The sequence below is a fragment of the Brachyhypopomus gauderio genome, chromosome 2 (assembly GCF_052324685.1).
Source record: "Brachyhypopomus gauderio isolate BG-103 chromosome 2, BGAUD_0.2, whole genome shotgun sequence".
In the NCBI taxonomy this organism is placed as follows: domain Eukaryota; kingdom Metazoa; phylum Chordata; class Actinopteri; order Gymnotiformes; family Hypopomidae; genus Brachyhypopomus; species Brachyhypopomus gauderio.
In genome coordinates this window covers 13762869-13780276 of record NC_135212.1, presented here as the reverse complement: position 1 = coordinate 13780276, position 17408 = coordinate 13762869, and the positions used below count along the sequence as shown (strand labels likewise).

Below are 17408 nucleotides of genomic sequence, written 5' to 3'. Positions count from 1 at the left end.
ACAAATAAATTTGACTTTGACTTTGACGCAAACAGACCTTTAACACACACATACACACACACACACACACACACACACACACACACACACACACACACACACACACACACACCATACTCACACGCAAACAGACCCTAAACACATACACACACACACAAACACACACACGCAGACACATACACCTTGCTTACACGCCAATAGCGAAAGCCTGTTGACAGAGGTCAGGTTATAGGGGACTCCTTTCTGTGACGTGAAATTAACTAGACCTTTAGGAACACCAGTAGCAGTGGTAACTTTGTATACCAGCCTTTTAGGACCGACCTATTAGAACTGGCCTTTTAGGACTGGTATATTAGGACCAGCCTACTAGGAGTGGTCATTTAGAACTGGTCTTTTAGAACCTTTTACAGCCTATTAGGCTGGGATGGTATTCATCTTCATTTATGGATAAGATTATTAAATATTAGATCGATAACATCTAAAGTGCTCATGGTAAATGAAAGTGTCACAGACATATTGTGTCTAACAGAAACTTTATCAGGCCAAATGAGCACATACATTGCAGTTGTGTACAATGACACATTAAACATAAACTAGAAATGTGGTTATAATTTCCAATTCTTTAGTATTTTTATTAACATAAACAATGTTGACAATAACATTTTCATTCTTTGGTGGACCCTATTCAGAATTTTACTCATGAGTTTGCAGATTTCCTCTGTAATATCATCCTTTTGGTAGAAAGAGTAATTATTATTGTTGGTGACTTCAACAATCACTTTGATACTCCTCACAACTATCTGAGGTCAGTCTGTCAGTCTTTGGTTCTATACTAGAAACAGATTCAGTTTCACTGAATGTATTAGAGAACTCTCACACTCTGGTACATATGTTTGATTTAGTTCTGATGTATGGTATTGACATAGAGAAAATAGTCATCCTACCCCAGTCTGATGATATCTCAGATCAATCGCTCATTTCATTGAAACTACATACCCTCCACACTGTAGAGACCTCGGCTTGCTAGCACACACCATCATGTCAACCGCTGCACCGTTTTATTGCAAATCTCCCAGATTTATGACTTCTGACTGGGACACCCTCAAACCTTACAGAACATGATCACATGACTGAATGCTGAAAATCAACATTTCACTGCATGCTCAATAATTTTGTTCTAGGTAAGAATAAAAAATATAGAAAATAAGTACTGTGGTTTAATGATTACATTCACAATTTAAAACAGAACAGAACAATGAAAAGATAGAAAACAAATGGTGCCACAACAAACTTGATGTATTCTGTCTTGCGTGGAAGGAGTCTTTTTAACTACAGAAAGACATGCATTACTGCTCAAACAGGTTAATGCTGTGGAGGAATGTCCCAGGTAGCCCTCACGGCCGTGTTACACTCTATCCTGCCATTGTCAGATGTGCTGGAATCCCACTGTAGTCCATTACTTCACACTCTTTTGTACTTGAACATGCCTAATAATCTATTCTCTGCTGTGGTAAACCTAGTCCTGATGTCCAGCTGTTGCTGCGTCTCAGCCTGTCTCAGTCTGTCTCAGTCTGTCTCAGCCAGTCTCAGTCTGTCTCAGCCTGTCTCAGCCTGTCTCAGTCTGTCTCAGTCTGTCTCAGCCTGTCTCATCTTGTCTCCTGTCTCATCCTGTCTCAGCCTGTCTCAGTCTGTCTCAGTCTGTCTCAGCCTGTCTTATCTTATCTCCTGTCTCATCCTGTCTCAGCCTGTCTCAGCTGCAAGGCTCCTCCCCCAGTTCCCTCCTGCTGTGACCCCCCCCCCCCCTCCCTTCTTCACCCCAGGCCTACTTCCTTTGTCCTGGACAGATGCACATTGGGCTTTGGACACACCTACACTCATCAGAATCAGATTAGGACTTCTAGAAAACCAGGATATACATGTTTGTCTTTTTGGTTTTTCTTTCTTTATTTGGCTGTTTAATGTTTTCATTGTAGTTATTGTGGTGTCCATTGTCGACCAGAGGAGGATGGGCCCCTCATTTGAGCGTTGGTTCCTCTCAAGGTTTCTTCCTCATGCTCTAGGGAGTTTTCCCTTTCCACTGTCAACTTTGGCTTGTTCACTCAGGGCTTGGACTGAGACGTGTGTAAAGCTGCTTCGTGACAACGCCGGTTGTGAAAGTGCTATACAAATAAATTTGACTTTGACTTTGACTTTGATGCAAACAGACCCTCAGCACACACACAGCAGACACACACACACACACACACACACACACACACACTTCATATTCACACGCATTCAGACACTATACACACACTCTGATGTTTCACTAACGTCATGTCACAATGGAGACCATTTATCTGCTCTACCTATGACCACAGCCCTGCAGGAAGAGACAGGCATTTCGATATATGTAGGCTTAGAGTACATTCACAAGACATTTTATGTGTTAGTCTGAGTCTATTGATAAATGCAGTCTGTGCATTTTTCCTATTATTTTTTAAAGTGAGCATTACCAGGTCTATGATCCATTGATTTATGATCATGTGGCCACAAAACATCTTTATATGATAGCAGTCTACCACATTAGTTTACCACATTAGTCTACAAAAGTTCAAATAATTCCTTGTTTATACCTTGTGTATGTAAACATCTTTATTATGAAAGCATAATTTGACCATTAATCAGAAGGCACACACACAGAAACTCACAGACAGAAATACACACAGAAACATATAAGCTCAAACACAAACTCACATACAGCCTCATACACATGCACATTAATTTGCAGACAGACATCTGCACTGAAACACAAAGACAGACAAATTAACTGATAGTCTCATACACAGACTCACATACATTGACACAGAAACTCACAGACCAACATATACACACAAACACACAGTCACAGACTCATACACAGACACACAATGCCACACACATACACACACACACACACACACAAACTCACATACACAGACACACACAAACTCAGACACTTACACAAACACATACAAACTCACAAACTCACACACATACTGACTTAGACAGATACAAACAGTCTCATGGAAGGCAGAAGAGTCTAAGGTCAGATGAACAGTTCTTCCCCAGGGTAACAACAGTCAGTACCATAAGTTCAACATGAACACTGACATCACCAGGACAGAGTCCCTTCCTGTGCTGTCTTCTGTTTGACTGGGTTTATCACTGTACTTCATTTAATAATGCATTAATGAATATATTGTAGTCTGGACGATGAGTCTTAAGGTCATACATATTTATCCACAGCTGGCATGGACAGATTTAATGTAAAATGTATGAACCTACCTGTTGTTTCAGAATCGTTATTTACCTAAAGGTTGTGTTTCCATATTGTACAAGAGGTACAAATTAGATGGAGACACAGAATCCAGAACAGTTCATCCCATGCTTAAAGCAAAACCCACACAGTGATTGTTACACGCTTTCTCTCCCTCTCCCTCCTAAACTACACAAGTATGGGAGAAATCACCTCAGAAAGAGAAAATGGTGTGTGTGCTACCCCCCCCCCCTTCTGGACCTTCTGCTCCTTCAAATCCATCTAACACTTACAGTAATTGCTGTTGGGAGCTCTCTGCTCTCCTCTACTGACCAGCTCCTGATGGTGAAGAACCTCTTCTCCAGCTTCTGATGGTGAAGGACACCTTCTCCAGCTCCTGATGGTGAAGGACACCTTCTCCAGCTCCTGATGGTGAAGGAAACCTTCTCCAGCTCCTGATGGTGAAGAACCTCCTCTCCAGCTCCTGATGGTGAAGGACACCTTCTCCAGCTTCTGATGGTGAAGGACACCTTCTCCAGCTCCTGATGGTGAAGGAAACCTTCTCCAGCTCCTGATGGTGAAGAACCTCCTCTCCAGCTCCTGATGGTGAAGGACACCTTCTCCAGCTCCTGATGGTAAAGGACACCTTCTCCAGCTTCTGATGGTGAAGGACACCTTCTCCAGCTCCTGATGGTGAAGGAAACCTTCTCCAGCTCCTGATGGTGAAGGACACCTTCTCCAGCTCCTGATGATGAAGAACACCCTCTCCAGCTCTAGACTCTGGCTCCACACGGCATGGCCAGACAGACTCTTCGGAAGTTCCTCAGGAGAGGAGAGGAGAGGGGAGGAGAGGGGAGGAGAGGAGAGGAGAGGGGAGGAGAGGAGAGGAGAGGAGAGGAGAGGAGAGGAGGAGTCTGGGTCTCTGCTCTGCTGCGATACGTATCACCTCATGAACAGATGCAGGAGCTTCTGCACAAATGCTTCTGTGCAGGCTGTATCCTGCCACATTTAGTTACAAAGTTCTGTTGCTGATGTACAAAGATGTTTAAATGGACTAATATCCCTTTAATCCAGCCTTTCCTTGAACTGTAACAAACATCATGAAGCTCTTTATCAGGGGTCTAGGATCCAACATAGTCCTGCCCCAGACAATGACTCATTCACACACTCAACTAGAATCAACTGAAGGTCTGAACAGCAGGCCACACTTGAAAGAGCATTTTATTTAAAAAATGTCACCTGGGTCCACTTTATTTAAAATACATACATTCATACTGTGTCTTACATAGAGTTTAAAAAAGAACACACGTAGGACATACAATCAAACAGCTGAGAGACTGTAGTTCCTCAGTCACAGTCTCATAGACTATCTGTGTTTCGCCACAGTCCACACAGTTTATCATGTGCCAGACAAATCTCATTAATGAAAGGGATTCGACTGACAGAAAGACTCAGACAGAGCTATTTATATTCTAGGGTTTTACAGGTGCAATTCTGATCATGTTTGTGGGCATGACGTAGGATGCATTATAAACTGAGGTGCTCACTGAATATCCTCTCTGGTGCATTTGTGTAATACAAATCATAATCACCTATTTTTATTTGTTTGTTTGTTTTTTATTATAGTATACTGATGATAGCCAAGGGGGGTTGTAGCTAACAAACGGTAATTTACACCTAACAATTAGTCACAGTAAGGATGTTTGGAAAGTAAAATGAAATAGCTGAAAATGAAAATGAAGAGTGTCTTCTCTTTCGCAGAGCAGAGTGAGAGGACCTCGAGTGGTTCCTGTCTAGTTTAGCTCCTGCAGGAGAGCAGAATTATACTGCAACAAATAAATATTCTTATTGGCCATTAATACCTCACGCTCGTTTTACTAAAGACTAGCGAAAAGAAATCCCGCGCCTGCGCAACGGAGTTCCAGTAAGAGCGCTGAAATTCAACGGTGAATACTGAGATTGGCACATTATGATAATGAGGTCAAGGAAATAGAGCGAGTTACAGAACGACGAGTCCAAGTGTAGCTACAGATTGTTCAAGTTATACCAGAGATGCACAAGATGTAAGGACTAGACAGAACGTGTCATCTGGTTAGAGAAGGTCGGGGGAAGGTATCAGTAGTGGACACTTCAACCTTTCCTTTAGCTTTTCGTGTTCTTTAACGCTGAGGAATTTTTACTGCAAATTCAGATAAACAAATAAGACATTGCACTAGTCACTCTGCAAATATAAGACCTTTCCTTCGAATATTACAGTTTTAGTAAGCGGTCACGTAAGGATGTGCCCTATTTTTGCAGAATCTGTTAGTCGGATTAGCTCTGGCTGGGCTGAAATCTCTGAACTACATTTAGATATGATCATCTAGACACCGCTAGGGAAAAACCCACGTGCTCGGTGGAAAAAACAACACCACAGTTCCCACGTCTTATTATTTACAAACAACTCCAGTTAACAGTTGACATGATCAACCTCGACATGTTGAGGACATCACTTTAAAACAACACCACATTTCACACATTTTAAAACAGAACTGCTATTCTCTCGTTGTTAATGGACTCCGTTCGGGCTGAAAGGTGTTAGTCTGTCTAAACTGATGTCGGCGGCACTGTGCTCCATGTCACACGCGGAGTCCGTGGCGACGTCGTTATTGTGGGAGAACTGGGAGATTCGGTCGAAGGTGTCCTCGTTGTCCGTGCAGTCCACTACGTTGGGGATCATATTCACGTATGCGCTTGCTAGTTCTTTATGCAAGAGCGTGTCTTGGTTGTAGGACACGAGCTCGTTGCTAATGTTGACAGTTTCTACAGGTGTACTCGAGCAAAACTGCGGACAGCCCAGCAGGCTGGCGAACGCCTTCCTGAACTCGGCGTTAAACGCGTAAATGATGGGGTTGAGAGAGGAGTTAGTCCAGCCGAACCAGACGAAGACGTCAAAGGTGGTCTCGCTGACGCACGGGAGTCCCGCGCCGTGGACGCTGGCCGTCCTCTCGCAGAAGGGGACCATGCAGTTGAGGATGAAGAAGGGGAACCAGCAGCACACGAACACCCCCATGATGACGGAGAGGGTCTTGAGGACTTTGGTCTCCCGGTTGATGGACGTCCTCAGGGTGTTGTGGTGCTGGCACTCGAGCGCGTTGGTCCTGCAGCTTTGCGCGTGCTCTGCCGCGCGCTCCAGCGACGCGATCCTCCTGATCTGTATTTGAGCGATGCGGTAGATGCGCGTGTAAGTCACGATCATGATCGCCACGGGAATGTAGAAACTTATGAGCGAGGAGGAGATGGCGTACTCTCGGTTTAAACTGGAGTCGCAGTTTTCCCCCGGCAGTCCTCGCGCATCAGAGACGTTGGCTCGCGCGCTCTCCACTCTGGCTTTGTGCCAGTTGAGCTGAACCGGGATGAAGGATATCAGTACCGACAGAGTCCACGTTACGCCTATCATAACGAAGGCCACGCGCTGGGTCATCTTGCGCTCATAACGAAAGGGGCTTGAAATGGCCCAGTAGCGATCTACGCTGATTACGCACAGATTGAGAATGGACGCCGTGGAGCACATGATGTCAAAAGTCACCCAGATGTTGCAGAAAGCCCCAAAGGGCCAGTAGCCCACCACCTCCGCCGCCGCCTTCCAGGGCATCACCAGCAGCGCCACGAACAGGTCCGACAGCGCCAGCGAGATGATGAACGTGTTGGTGACTTTGGTGCGCAAGTGGCGGAACCGAAGCACCGCGGCGCACACCAGAATGTTCCCAAAGAGTGTCCAGAGGATGAGCACGGTGAGCAAGCAACCCGTTAGCGCCCGGAGCACTAACTCTCTGCGGCCAGTCGTCTCCCCTGGATCGGTCCTGTTCCACATCGTCACTGCGGACGGAAATGGAAGTGCGTTCATGGAGACGGCGGAGGAGAGACAGCGGGCGTGGGTCGCCATGTGCCCCGTCAGGTGAGCGTTTGTGCTACTGCACACCGTCCGTGCAGGAAAGTGATGGAGCAGGTTCCGTGCGCAGGCACCTCTGCTGAAAATGCGGATACGGTAGCCATTTGGAAAATGATTGAAAACCGAACTCTTAAATCCTGTAGGACTTGTTTCGAATCACATCATGGTTAGTTCCAGTACGTTTGATGAGTAGTCGAAATCCATTTTTTTTAATCGGTGAATTCTGCGCCTTGTTCCGGGCGCGTCTCCTGACCTCCCGGTCTAAAGTAAAGCTGGACCAGTTCTGCGCTATTTCCAGCTTACCCGTAGTTTCCGAGAGGAGGGGGTGTCCGAATGTTCTCCGAGAGAAAAGGCGAAGATAGAAACGGGTTTAAATACTGGATGTTTTATGTCACGATAAATAACAATGTATAACAGGCAATGTTTTTGTCCTTTGATGCTGTAAGGTTATAATTTACTACTGGCGTTTCTAAAATGAATATTTGACGCATGTCTTGTGCTGCATGGTCGCGATGCATATGCATGAAAATGACGCGCAAGTGTCTGATGACGCCACACACTTTTCTCTCACGTTATTTTTATTGCGTGTATGAGTGTGTATTAATAAAGTCGTCACAAAATTAAAAACATTTCTACAATCGAGTGTTCAGTTTGTCTGAAAAGGAATCTCACTCTCCACCTGCCAAAAATATCGAGCAAATGGAAGAGTTCACGTCGCACTGTTCCACTGAAGGGCACGACAACCTGTGCGTTCCTGTGTTCCTGCCGTGTGGCAGGCGGTCAAAACTAGGAGGTGAGCATCAGAAAGGGGCGACGACTCGTTTGCTGTCTGCAAAAGGAATATAGAATGAATATAGTATGGGGTTTTATGTAGTTTTAGTCACTTTCCCAGTCTGTTTATTCACAGAGAACATATTCGGGACGATGATTTCAGCTAAAATAATAAAGTATCTGTCTCCCTCTCGTGGTCACGTTTCTAAATAACGGTACAAAACAAATTGTGCGCTATGCGACCAAGAACACAATTACTAAAATTATTATTTTTAAATAAAACTAGTGGCTAGATACTAACACAGACATGTAAAGAATACACACATGTGAAGACAACATGAACACAACACCCAGGAGGTTTAATATGACTTTATTCAAGCAAATGTTTAAGGCCTAATCAAGATTTGTTACAGTTGCACACACTGACAAACTCCATTGTATGTCAGGACACGTGGCCATAGCACTGTAGTGTCTCAGTATGTTTACATTTTATACATTTGGAAGTCACTCATCCAGAGTGACTTACAATTTCAAGCATGTTACAGAGGTGGGCAAATGCAGTGTTAGGAGTCTTGCCCAAGGACTCCTATTAGTATAGTATGGAGCATGTGCCCAGATGGGCTTTGAATCCAAAACCACCATAAGAGGCAGCAGTGTTACCCACTACACTATACCAACCACATGTGCACATGTGTTAGGACAATAAAGTGTCTCAGGGCATGAACTAATTCTGATATGTCCCATGAAACACATCTTATGCTGAAGTGCGTCTGGAACATAAAGCTGTAACTGCCAAAAACCGTCACATCACCTGCCACAATATTATACATTTTCCTTGGCGACAGATCATGACTGTTTACAAATTATTCAATTTATATTAAAAAAAAACAACTTTTAATAGACATGTTAGCACCACCGATTAGTTGGTGTTGTTTTGACCTTGTGCATCATGACAAACTTAACTCTTCAATGTCCAGAAACGGTATGTTCAATTTAAAATCAAGCAAACAACAAAATACGTTATCCCTAAAGATACAAACAGGGTCAGTGAAACTGAGCTTGACTGCTACCAGTCTACCTAACAATACAGATTCAATACAGCTATGTAGAAAGAAAATAACAGATGACACAAAATTGCACTCTCTGCTTTGTGTTGGCCTGAGGAGGCCCTGCAATTGTCTGAGGAGGATCTCTGATTGGTTGAGGAGGATCTGTGATGAATGGTATTATCTGTGATTGGCTGAGGAGGCTCTGTGATTCTAACCTCCATACAGCAATGAATAAGGTCCAGATGAAACCAGCAGAATCAGAGCAACACAGCACTGAAACACACACTTCATACACACAAACAAACACCAACAAGATGACTGACAAATTGAAATAATGAAAGTAGTAGAGAAATATCCTCTAACATGGATAAATCTCTTTTCCATGGATAAATATTCCATATGTGTGTTTAGATAAAACTCTAATCCACAATGCCTTGACAACATCCATGCACACACAAGAAACCCTGCATGCATGACTCACCCATTCATCATGGGGAGTGTATAATAGACTTGCCTGTAACTGAGCACACAATTCATCCAGGTGACCCAGAAGGTAAGAAGTTAAATCAAACAAGGGCCAAAGAAAAACAAGAATGGCCACAGGTGGTGTTCCTACTGTAGCACAGACTGGGTGACGTGTCAAACAGGTGTTTGTCTGAAGTGTGAAACAGGTTTGTTTGAAGTGCTTCAACAAAAAAGGACTTGAACATACATCAAATTTCAACTGACCCAATCTGGGTCACAACAAGCACGCATAACTAACTAATATGACAACAGCTAAGCTGAAAGGAAGCAAATAAAGATAAGACACAAGACATTCATATGCATGAGAGAGAGAACTGCCCACGTATCTGTAAGCGCATTAGGAAGTTGGGCATATGCAGAGTGGGCAAATGTCCAATACTTCTACCACAGTGTTCACGCATGACTGTGATCTACACATCCACTCCATCAGCAGTGTTTGCACATGCTCATTTGATCAATGTTCTTGAGGGGTTTTTTTTTCCTTAAACATGATACTAGGAACTAATTACATTTAAACACCACTAGGCATTGTGGTGTAATCATTATAGGTGGATGGAACAGTTTGTTCACCATTAGGTGAAACTGGAGTTATTAAGAGTGGCTTTTCCTCAAACATGAGCCTACAACCTAATAAAGACCCAGTTATGAAGTCTACAGATTCTACAAACTCCAGGAAACCTGATAAGACTTTATTAGAAAGACTAAAGCTCTATTTCAAGCAGTGGGCAGAACTGCACATATGGCTCGGGACAGACAGGGATTCATGTCTTCAGCTGGCACTGAGACACACAAGAGAACACAATCCATCACAGTACTGTTCGCATACACAACACATACAAACGTCTTTCATTTATTCTACAGGAACTGACCAAACTAATAGATAAAGCTGAAACTGAAGATTCAAATGAGCTATTAACAGTTTCATATTATCTATGAATAAGTCTCTGTTTTTAAACATAAGGGCAAAGCTCTCACTCGCTGTGGATGAAGGTAACTCCACCTTGATGTTCTCACCACCAAACGCCACCTCCATCAGCCCCCCCCCCCCCCCCCCCCTTCAGGTCTGGCTGTAGGAGGTGAGAAGTTGTCACTTAGAACCTACGACAAAAATACTTTAAAACATTAAATAATAATAAAAATATAATTCTAATATCAAATTAATGTGGATTGGCCCTGTTAATATCATTAGGGAGTTTGAATATCACATATTTCAAGAAGAGGCACAATATAAGACAGAATATAAACAGGGTTGCTGATCATATTATTGGCTTCCAGTGTGTAGTAGTCATTGCAACGAATGAATCCCAAAGGATGTCTTACATCGAGCTGGTACGTATCCTGAAGTCCTTGCCTTATCCTCTAACATCTTCACTCTTTATGAAACAACAGTGATATGCCTGTATTGAGGAGTTTCTGCAGGTAGCACCAATGAAAACCATCTCATGCCAACCCACAGTGACTGGGAGAACTGAAGACCAAAAACACGTGGGGTGCGGAGAACTGTGCTGTAGATCATCTGGAGATTAGGGTCACCTGTGGGTCATCAGCTCCTGAGGAGCACTGCCGTTTCTGAAGCACAACAGCACTGTGCAGGTTTGGTCCATCCAGTGAAAATTAAACGGCCTCGGTCCACTCACAGTGGGAAGAAAGGAAGAGGCGGTTCTGAGAACTCATACTGGAGATTTTTCAGTCAGCTTTCTTCACATTTCTGTGTGGTCTCACACCCAGACACACACATACGCACATGCACGCACAAACACACACACACACATACTTAGATCTTGTGAAAAACCTCAAAGAGAGCAGCCACGGAGTGCATGCGGTAGCAAAGGCTCATGGGAAGGGCGAAGTTTAGCACCGTACTCCAGATGGAAAATCCAAACACGACCTCTTCAAGACCGTTATCAAACTGCGGCCGACATCCAAAGGCAGGCAGGACCCAGAGCTGTGCCACAGACACGTCAAAGACACACAAACACATAAACCACAGACACATTAAAGATACACAAACACGCGAACCACAGACACATTAAAGATACACAAACACACAATCCACAGACACAATAAAGACAAAAACACAAACACGTTAAAGACACACAAACCACAGACACATCAAACACACAAACAAACACACAAATCACAGACAGGTCAACGACACAAACACAAAAACCATAGACACGTTAAAGACACAAACACAAAACCCACAGGCACATCAAAACACACAAATATACAAACTACAAAGAGACATATCAAAGCCACACAAGCACACAAATCACAAACATACATATCAAAGACACAAACAAAACGATTTGAAATGGAGTCCAAACATGGAAGACAGCACAGAAGAAAACAAAGCGAAACAGCTGCAGAAATGACTGTCAGCATTACGGAGACTCACCGAGATGTTGCACATGAACAGGAAGATGGCGATGTTTTTCAAGACCTGCCGCTTCCAGCTGGTTGTGTCCTGAGTCCTGTGTCCGCGGGGTAGTGGTGTGTCCTGAGTCCTGTGTCCCAGTGGTGTGTCTCCTCGGTGTCTCTTCTCTATCTGCAGGGTGCAGTGCTTGTCTGGCATCTCGTATGCGTGGTTAACAATACCCCCATACGGGGGAGCCACAGGCACCGTCACTGAGAAGATCTCATCAGGGGCGTGGCTATGGGCGGAGCTGTCGGGAGAGAAGTGGGCGGAGCATTCAGCGGGTCCCCGGCGTCTGCGATACAGGGACTCAACAATGAACAGGTTCTGCACACACTTCTCCAACACCAGCAGCAGTGCGTAGGCCAGGCTGCTCCAGCGGTAAGACAGGGAGCGCTGTGCCGCGCACGCCGCCACCACGCTGCACCAGCAGAGGAGCCACGCCCCCACGGAGGAGGCCAGCAGCAGCTTGGCGTCCAGCGTGCGGGCCGGGTTGGACGCCGTGTCCATGGGCCAGTCCTCCACGCGGTAGATCACCAGGCCCGCCGCGCCCGCCACACTCATGCACGCCAGGATCACGATGCCGAAGGTGTAGAACATGGAGATGGCCGAGGCGCGGGCCTCCACGGACTCCTCCACGTGGATGATGTAGATGACCAGCACGGTGATGGAACTGGCCAGGGCGAGAAGCCCCAGCATGGGCCCGAGCAGCAGACACGAGCCCCTGGCCGAGCCATTCTTCTCGTGGCTCTGGTGCTCCAGGGTGCGGCCGATGTTCTTCCACATGACGAAGAGGAGGGCAGAGACGAAGATGTGGTACTCGATGTTGAAGGGACAGAGGTAGTAGAGACTGCTGCTGAACATGGAGCAGGCGCTGGACGTGCAGTTACAGGCGGGCTGCTCAGGAGCTGAGAGAGAGAGAGGGAGAGAGAGAGAGAGAGAGAGAGAGAGAGAGAGGGGGGGGGGGGGAGAGAGAGAGAATGGGAGAGAGGGAAAGAGGGAGGGAGAATGGGAGAGAGGGAGAGAGGGAGAGAGAGAGAGAGAGAGAGAGAGAGAATGGGAGAGAGAATGGGAGAGAGAATGGGAGAGAGAATGGGAGAGAGAGGGAGAGAGAGAGAGAGAGAGAGAGAGAGAGAGAGAATGGGAGAGAGGGAGAGAGAGAGAGAGAGAGAATGGGAGAGAGGGAGAGAGAGAGAGAGAGAGAGAGAGAGAATGGGAGAGAGGGAGAGAGAATGGGAGAGAGGGAGAGAGAGAGAGAGAGAGAGAGAGAATGGGAGAGAGGGAGAGAGAGAGAGAGAGAGAGAATGGGAGAGAGGGAGAGAGAGAGAGAGAGAGAATGGGAGAGAGGGAGAGAGGGAGGGAGAATGGGAGAGAGGGAGAGAGGGAAAGATTGAGAGAGGGGGGAGAGAGGGTGGGAGAGGGGGAGAGAGAAAGAGGGAGACAGACAGGGAAGAAGGGAGAGATAGGGAGAGAGAGAGGGAGGGAGAGAGGGGGAGACAGAGAGAGTTGGTAAAGAGTTACTGGTTCATTTTCTCAGCTGGTTAGGCAGATATGAGTGCAGTCCTCTGTGGAGTATCAGTTACTGCAACCGCAAGATCAGGATGAAGAGGTCAGGATGAAGAAGGGGCAGAAAGGGGCAGCCCCAGGGTGGGCATGTGAGGTGGGGTGGGGTGGGGGGGGGGGGGGGGGGTTGCTGGATCTGGGAGTGGGGGTAGGTGACATGTATGAGTGTAACACACACACAAACTGTGTTTAGTGCACACACTTGCTGTGTCTCACAAATACACTCACTGTGTCTCGGTTTGTCTCATGTACACAGTGTCATGCACACACTGTCTCACTGTGTCTCAGTTTGTCTCATGTACAGTGTCATGCACACACTGTCTCACTGTGTCTCGGTTTGTCTCATGTACACAGTGTCATGCATACACTGTCTCACTGTGTCTCGGTTTGTCTCATGTACACAGTGTCATGCACACACTGTCTCACTGTGTCTCGGTATGTCTCGTGCACACACAGCTTACCCACAGTGAAGTTGAAGTATCCGAGGGCAGCGAGTCGTTTCTTGTGGTCATTAAGGGCATGTTCTGCCTCAGTCATTACTGCGTTACTCCACAGCAGTAAGTTTGTGAACACAGCGTGGATCACCCCAAACCTACCAAATACACAAGAGTGCACACCAGCTCAGATATCCAGCACTGCCACACAAACTACACACAGAATACTACACACTACACAAATTCGCAACCTACAGCACAAGACTTGGAAATAAAAAATAGGCCTTCTCAAGGATGTAATGTGGAATCGTCGCTAATCTAACACACGCGTGGAAGTGAAGGAGACTAAATGAAAGGTTATAGCTAAGTCTAAGCGTGCGTGTTTTACCTTTCAAACGTTTCATATCGCTTGATAACGTCTTTAATGTGAAACCAAAGGAAATGCACCTGCAAATGAAAATGAAAGCATTTCGTAAAGTTGTTTCGTGTCAACAACGTATAAAGTGAAATGAACAGATAACATGCGCACTATCATATTCCCCACCGTCTTCATAGCCGTGCGCATTCAATTTAAAAACAGATCGGCACCAAGAAGATGCTGATTTGTGCGCTGGCGATAAGGCAGCGTTAGTTGTGCGTTAACGTGATCCGCTTGATGTGCGCGTCGGGTGGGGAGCTCGGTGACACTGCGCCCTTGTCCAAGCTCCGCCAAGCGCGTCCAACAAAACGTTCATTTTCCCCAACGGACCACCGGAGTCGCGACCCACGGGGAGGTGCGACACCTCGGCTCGGCATTTATGATCGGATCAGATCAAACTGGGTTACAGTTTAAAATATATTAAATTATTTACCCATAAAGGGGTGCGGCGTGTTTACTTGTTTTACGCAAACGTTTTAGAATTTGACACTTTTCACAGAACTTTCCTCTAGTGTAAGAAACGAAAAAAAGATGTTTTGTCAACACTTTTAATAACATATAAGCACTTCCGAATAAAAAAGGTATGAAAATGTATTATGCTGGATTTATTTGAAGCCATATTTGAACACTACTTGAATTTAAAATAGTATATTTTAGTAAATAACGACCATAGAATGTTAGGATTCATATTTTAACACTCTGTCGTGTGAAGGAGACACACCCTTACCTGCGATATGGTGTGAAGAGCGTGCACAGTTGGATAAACTCCCAGCATGGGAGACACACATGCCTGATATCCAACGAAATTTCCAATACGGAAAGCGTCCATGATGAGGGAAAGCAGCGCCAGCATAGTTAAACCCCCTGGTCGAGGAGACAACATCTCAGAGGCGCTGCGAGAACCTCCATAGCTTCACAAAACGGCCAAAACCATGTCAACTCATCCTTATAAATCAGGAAAATGGTCCTAGACACACACTGTTTCACGAACCCGATAACTTGACATCTAAATCTAATTCTGTGTATTAGGCCCTTTGTGGTGAGCTAAATGAAGAACTTGAAGAGTTACTCGACCTCTTATCCAGCTGGTGGCCGTATTCGCGTCTCTCTCGGGCGGCACACTGCGCCTCCGTTCCCTCCGGACGATGTAGCAGAGCATCCACAGCAGCTGCATGATCATGAGGGTCGTGAGGAAGGCCAGCAGCACCTCCTCGGTGACGGAGGAGCCCAGGTAGGACAGGGCGAGCATCAGCGACACGCCGATGAGAAGCAGGTTGATTCCGTACTGCGCGCTCAGAACCTCTCCGTTCTTCTGGGGGTATTTCTTACCCAGGCTGTCTTTGAGCGTACTTAGCATTTTCTTCTCTTTGTCCGAGGAGGAAGAGGAGGACGAAGAGCTGGGAGAGTACTTATTCAAGAACTTTATATCAAGGCCGCTGTGCTCCACCATGGCTCTGTGAAATCTCCGACTCGACAACGTGATGAGTGGCCAGTGCCGAGCGCAACAGGTGCAGCGGAAGAGACTGAGGCGCAAGAAGACAATAACACAATCTAGGCACAATCTAGACAGTACCGGTGCTCATCTGGGTCCCGGGGTGCCGTCTTCCTTTTCTGATTTGAATTGTGATGTAGTGCTTATAGAACATTGACAGTCGCATAAAATAATTCACGGCGCATTACACCATCAGAGCACTTCTGAGCAACAACAGAGACATGGACTCATTTTATTCACTGTTCAAAAAAACTCCTGCGTGATCTCAGGCATTCGCCTGTGTCGAACTGGACGGATGTGAGAAACGAGCTCCTATATATATCAGTGCGGGTCCCCCAGATTAGGAACGATAGAGTTTCATCCAGCGCTCCAGTCCACACTGCTGAAGTTGACGCGGGAGATTCTGCGCAGTCGTTGGACAGATTCTGCCAACTATTCATTCAATATCCGCAGTCCTGATAACCAAACACACACACACGATCCCACTTTGTTTGAGTGATTACCGAATTTGCTAGTAAAACGAAGCAAAAAACGAAGTCACCGTCGGAGACTCCTGAACCATTACGCACAGAGGTGTCCGAACCACGAACCTGAAATTGCAACTAATCAGAGCATCCAACGACAAAAAAGCCCTTTAGTAATATTTTCTAGCGCAAAAAACGACTGATACAGCTGTTTTAGGTAGAGCATGCTACTGTGCGCCTCACCTGTGCGTCCATGGGCCGGTGTCATGATAATGAACTGAGGCTTTGATGCGCTTCGATGGGAAAACGGAGGAAGGAATCGAGTTTCAGTGGTCAATGGTCAATTCTACAATGGCCCTTTATATAATGTCCTTTGACACGCAACAATGACACCACATCTAATAAGTTGCATTTCCATTGTACATTGCATTTGAAGTTTCAAATATAGATGTCTTATCATTCATCTGTATATAATGAATGATTATTCTCATTAGCAGTCTCATACCACGGTCGAGCTGCACAAAGGAGCAAAAAGTCCAAAGAACAGAACTTTAAAACTATTAACAAAAGTATTTGGTAAAAATTAACAAAAGTATTTGTTAAGAATTAACAGCCATTTTTGGTAACTAAATGAATAATGTGTGTATTAAGCAAAATGTTGAGGATTTGATAATTTTCAAGGACCAAATGCAGTTCTAAAGTGCGCAAAATTATAGAGCGAACAGTAATTAAGTGAAACGGATACAGGTAAGACTTTAACAAAGAAGCCCATTATTTCAGAGATGTCCTTACACTGAACGCGGGCTGCACGGTGGCAGACACACAATCACTGGGTTACACGCAAATCTGCCATCAAATCTATACAGACCAACCGGTACCATGTTGGACACAGCGAGCAGCTGGAAGACACCATGTGGTGATTACACTGCCCAATTCCTGCAGCCTCATGCATCAGGGGCAGGGTATCTCAGCTGATTAATAAAACATTATCTTCAACTCTTTTCATGAATATATTCCATTTATATGGCACAGTGTTCACAGTGTGAACTCAACCCTCCATATCTAAAG

At 45.4% G+C, this 17408-nt stretch overlaps 2 protein-coding genes across 2 annotated transcripts; both read right to left on the bottom strand.

Moving 5' to 3' along the window:
* Positions 1-4521: 4521 nt before the first annotated feature.
* On the bottom strand, positions 4522-7687 carry drd5a (dopamine receptor D5a). The gene has a single exon (XM_076997414.1). It carries the CDS (start codon positions 7200-7202, stop codon positions 5826-5828), a length of 1377 nt encoding a protein of 458 aa, XP_076853529.1. The 5' UTR covers positions 7203-7687; the 3' UTR covers positions 4522-5825.
* Positions 7688-10585: 2898 nt separating this feature from the next.
* Positions 10586-16879, bottom strand: otop1 (otopetrin 1). Its single transcript, XM_076987886.1, has 6 exons — positions 15459-16879; positions 15112-15248; positions 14355-14413; positions 13994-14124; positions 11952-12877; positions 10586-11498 (listed from the first exon to the last, which is right to left on the bottom strand). Exons 1-6 carry the CDS (start codon positions 15832-15834, stop codon positions 11328-11330), a joined length of 1800 nt encoding a protein of 599 aa, XP_076844001.1. The 5' UTR covers positions 15835-16879; the 3' UTR covers positions 10586-11327.
* Positions 16880-17408: the final 529 nt, after the last annotated feature.